Source organism: Convolutriloba macropyga, chromosome 9 (assembly GCF_964194025.1).
Source record: "Convolutriloba macropyga chromosome 9, txConMacr16.3, whole genome shotgun sequence".
Lineage (NCBI taxonomy): Eukaryota > Metazoa > Xenacoelomorpha > Acoela > Convolutidae > Convolutriloba > Convolutriloba macropyga.
Window position 1 is genome coordinate 34,461,417 of NC_134476.1, and position 5,010 is coordinate 34,466,426.

At 37.1% G+C, this 5,010-nt stretch overlaps 1 protein-coding gene across 1 annotated transcript; it reads right to left on the minus strand.

Moving 5' to 3' along the window:
• Positions 1–1,695: 1,695 nt before the first annotated feature.
• Positions 1,696–2,814, minus strand: LOC142345353 (tripartite motif-containing protein 59-like). Its single transcript, XM_075397379.1, has one exon. The coding sequence runs from the start codon at positions 2,794–2,796 to the stop codon at positions 1,885–1,887; it is 912 nt and encodes a 303-aa protein (XP_075253494.1). The 5' UTR covers positions 2,797–2,814; the 3' UTR covers positions 1,696–1,884.
• Positions 2,815–5,010: the final 2,196 nt, after the last annotated feature.

Sequence of the window (5,010 nt, forward strand, 5' to 3'; positions counted from 1 at the left end):
GGACAACAACAAAAGGAAAGAAACATAAAAACAACAAAAAAATACACAAAATTTTGCGAGATAACTTGGTCTCAGCCCAAAAAGCGTTAACTAGTCAACAAAAACAATTAATATATACAGATACGCATTTTTCCAACGCTGTTCAAACTTTTTACTATGCTTTCTTTCAATTAGATTTGCCAACAATGTGATATTTCGAGAACGAAACGAAATGGACTCATAAAAAGTGCAATTATGCTCAAAAATAAAAATGAAAAAAATTATTTGAAAACGCGTAGTATCAAAACAAGGAAAACATAAGTTGAATTTAAAACCGTTTTCAACAATAATGTATTATTCACACGGAATTGGTATTTGCCTGTTTTTACTGAGGCTGCGCCCGAAGTTGAGAGAGGACAAAATAGTGGCAAATTTCAAAAATTAACCGATCTTTTCTTAAACAAATATATTCAGAGTCATAAGAGACATTACAACTGAAAGAATTGTCTAGGTTCATCTATACCTCCTAAAAAATTAACTGCATCTTTGATTGGGGACACTAAGTCGGGCTACAAAAAGTATAACAAATGAAAGCAAAACTCAATAGGTCTATAAAACTTTTACGAAAACAATTGGTCAAAGCCAAAATCATGAGCTTAACTCTTAAATCATATTATAATTTCGTTGGAAATCTTTTTTGAAAAAAGTATCTGTCATTAATTGAGCCCTGAATTGAGATTCTTGTCAGAAATTTACATAAAAACATTTACAGAGCGGAAGTGCTTTGAAAAAAAGGTCGCGCCCCATTTAAATCTAAAAAAATTTTTATCGTCAGGATCCACGGTGAGATCAAGATATTGCTGCGCGTCTAAAAAACATTCAATTGTTCAAATGATTGCGAAATAGATCAATTCTTAAACAAAATTTTCAGTTTGTCAAAAAATAAATAATGCTTTTTTTTGTAATTATCGAGTTTAAATTTGCAAAAAACTTGCAAAATTATTATGCAGAAGACTCATAAAGCAAGCGGGATTACATCTAGCTCCTTTCTGAGCTTAACAAGATTTCGACCGCAGTTTTAAGGTGTCTACTTCCAGCAAATTCAAAGCAAGTGGGCTAAAAAAAAGCAAATGTGGTCCTATTTTTCTCGAAAAAAGTCTGATTTTTGAAAAATTTAGCATAAATTCTAGCCAAAAAACTGGGATCGAACAACTCAGCAACCCTCTTTTATCTTTAGAGATGAAATAAAAAGCAGTACAGTTCACAATTTTTACATTTTTTTAAGCAAAATTGACAAAAATTTGGTCAAAAATACTGAAAATGTGAATAAAAACAGCAATTATTCACAAAACTTTAAACCTCGATAATTCCCTATAAAAAGCGAAAATCTTTTTAATTCCTTATTCTATGCTGGACTGGCTTTCTAATGATACCACTCACAACTCTCTACGATGATTATATCGATCGGCCAAAATTGACTGAACAAAAAAAACCCATTTGAGTATATAGTTCCTCCCTCCCCACTAAAGTGGGGGTCGGAACAATAGCGACCCACATATGAGCAGCAGCTCCAAAAATAACAAATTGTTGCTACAGTTTTTAACATTTACGCAAACATTTTTGCTCGGATTGCCATTCGAAGCAAAAAGTAGACGAAAAACGTGATAGATTGATGACAAGAAAAGGACAAATTAGATGCAGTTTTTAAGAGGCAGACAAGAGAATCAAAATTCGTCAATTTCACAAATTCGAATAAGCACGCATATTTTGCCATCAGTCAACCATTCAGATGAATTTTTGTAAATTTCGGTCATTTTCAGAAACTTATTGCAGCCTTCTTTGCGCACATTTGCATCGAATTTTCCGGAACAATTTTTTCGAATCGATTTACTGTCGCAGGCCCAATTATATAGCGTGATCCGGAATCGCACTTGGACACTCAAAATTTTGTAGAACTGATTTTGTAGAACTGCTGAATTTGTAGAACTGATAATTAACAAAGCCTGTTTGCAATGGACTTCCACCTTTTTTAGATACCAATTGACTAAAGTCAATTAAAAAGCTAAAATTATGAAGATCCAGAGTCAAAAAAATTTTAGCTTTATCTCGTTCGATCAAAGTCAGAAATGTTGACACAATTGCATAATCAGCATCTGTGCGCTCACCTTTTCCGATTGTTTTGAGAGCCTCAACTTCGTCCTTGAAAGAATCATTGGCGGCTTGAAGAAACTTAAATCTGTCGATTTCTTTCTCGTGTTGCTCTGACATTTCTTTCAAGTCCTCGAGGTCAGCATGCAAATGAGTTAAAATTTCGCTCATAGCATCTTTCTTTTCCTCGAGCAATGGAAGTCGTTCCAGCGCTTCGTTTACCAACGAAGGCAACGCATATTTCATCATTCGCAAGTTGCAGTCACGATGATCGCCATCAATGCATTTGTGACAAACAGCTTCCCTACAATCATTACACCAAAATTCACAATCAGTCTTTGAGTGTTCATTGCATGGCGGATACTTTTCAGGTGCGTTTTTCTGGTCAGAAAGATCATTGGAAATGGACAAATTAAGCTTTCCGATCTTTTCAATGGCATCACGAATTCCATACAGAGGACTCAAATCATCCATCTCTATTTTATGCAGCATATTGCAAATTGCGCATTTAACGTAGCCTTCACCGTTGCATAGATTAGTGAGACAAGTTTTTGGTGGTCCACAAAAAAGATGACCACAGGGTAACACTCGTGGATCGCTGAATATTTCGGAACACACAGAACAATCAAAACCTGTAAGAGAATTTTCAGGTTCTCCCCCCATAGCCATGTCGAAAATCTGAAAAAAAAATTTGAAGTTCATTTGAGACCAATGATTTCACGAATAAATAAAACTCAATCATTAATAGTCTAAACTCATTAATACTGTCGTAAATTGGCATTATGATACTCATAATTTATTTAGCCAGGATCTGATCTGCTATTAAATTGGCAGCCGTCGGGAAAATTCTTTTAATACCCAAAGTGGCTTGAGTTTTTAAAATTTTTTCGCACCTCTTAAACAAAAGTTCGATGCAATCATGATGGTAAAAAAGTTTTGTTTTGTTCAAGCTCACAATTGTGGCATAAGGCTCTTCCCACTTTGACAAGATTCTATCATCTAATTTTTTCAGGAAAATTGTGCTTCCTCGGGCCATCTTAACACCAACGCTGTACACAAGTGGAGTAAACGATATGGCTTCTCCTGACTGCAATGCTTTAAAATATCTCTCTTTTCACATCAGTGCAGCTCTAATACCTCTACCAATTTACTGTTGCAGTAAGATTTTGCCGTTGTCATTGACACGGAAAGCAAATCAAGCAGTTTCTTGAGAACCCCCATACTTCCTCACTTATTGATCGGTCCTTTGAACTGGATTAATCTCTGATTGTTCTCTGATGACTGGTTTTTTGGGTGTAAGGCCACGCCATGCGAGCGCATTCCCCTAACACAATTCTTATTTCATTATGCCTTTCGGTAATGAGGCCGCTTTTATACATATAAGCGCATACTGAACATTAAAATCTTCGCCGCAACCTTCAAATTTTACTGTAAGACATTGTACTTGGAGCCCATCGGCAGGAAAAATCTATCTAACAATTTAATATAATCCCAAATAGGTTACAAGCAAAAAGAGCTTTACAAGATACGTATATTAAAAGAAAAGGACGGTCAAATATCAAGCATTAGAACCACCCAAGTTTCATCTGCCACGCACATTCATTGTTCGTCCAGACCCCTGATAACCACGACCTGTTCAATCAACTCTGTCTGAAGGCTCTCATTTTGTTTGACCTTACAGAGTGTTGAACAATGGAAACTATCTAAAACAGAAAAGTATTACAAAATAATGTCGGGCGAATTTGCTCTCAAACGACCGGCAAGCGGTTGGCCCCGGTATTGCCCAGCTGGGGCTTAGAGATGCTAGCATTGAGGGGAGGGTTGCGTGGAGTGGGGTAAGGGTTGGCAGAGGGGGGGGGGGGGTCAAGCGACGGGGGAAGGAGGGTCAAGTGACGGGGGTAAGGTTGGGAGGGTTGTACGAGTTGGTCTATGCAAACCGTCAACTGAAGAAAGGTGGACTGAGGTCGATTAGGGGGAGGCGTTGAGTGGTTGAGGGTGACGGTGGGTCAGATTTTCAAGATTAAGAACCGCACTTCATACATTGAATAAAACTATCTCCTCAAAAACAGTTTTGATCAAACGCATTCGTAGAGACTGGTAAGGCCACAATAGAGCTTTCTGCCCTCTGGGCGTTAACTGTATCTTTTTTTTGAGGACGAAAAGTTGAAAAGCTCGGACAAAAAACCGGTCAAACGCAAAAGCGCATAAAAAGGACTAAGACAACTGGAAACAAATTTTGCTAACTTTTGTAAACAATAAGAAAGCTACCATTAAAATACAGCCTCGATTTCCACATAAGCTAATTTTAGGAAAAAAATACCCCGAAATTAGCCCAGTACTCGGAGTGCTCCTCAATAAATGTCTGCAGGAGGTTATTTTTCCTGGATGTCTTGGAAAAGCAAAAACGCCTTTCTACAAAGACGGTGATCTATCTGACCGTGCAAACTACAGACCGATCTCGTTTCTTTCATCACTTGGTAAGCTATTTGAAAAACTCCAGAATTCTAGAGTTTTTCAAATAGCTCACCAAGTGATGTAAAAACTTCTTATGTAAAAAGAATACTTTCCCCAAAAGCCGATTTGGTTTTCGAGAAACAATTTGGACGCCATAGCAAAGCAAAAAGACGAAACAAAATTACACGAGTTTAATGCTAAAAATTTTATCAAGTGCAAATTCAGTGTTATTAGAAAAAAATTCGATAGGGTGGACTTGACGGTGCTCTAATTGGAGTATTCTACGAAGATTACAGCTGACATATAACATGAATCCACAACCGTCAGGAGAATTACTCTCAAACGACTGTTTGGGCGATGTAATTTAGAGGGGCACAGGCTACAGAAACCTGATTTCTGAGTCAGAGCATCTTCGATCACTCAAAAAAG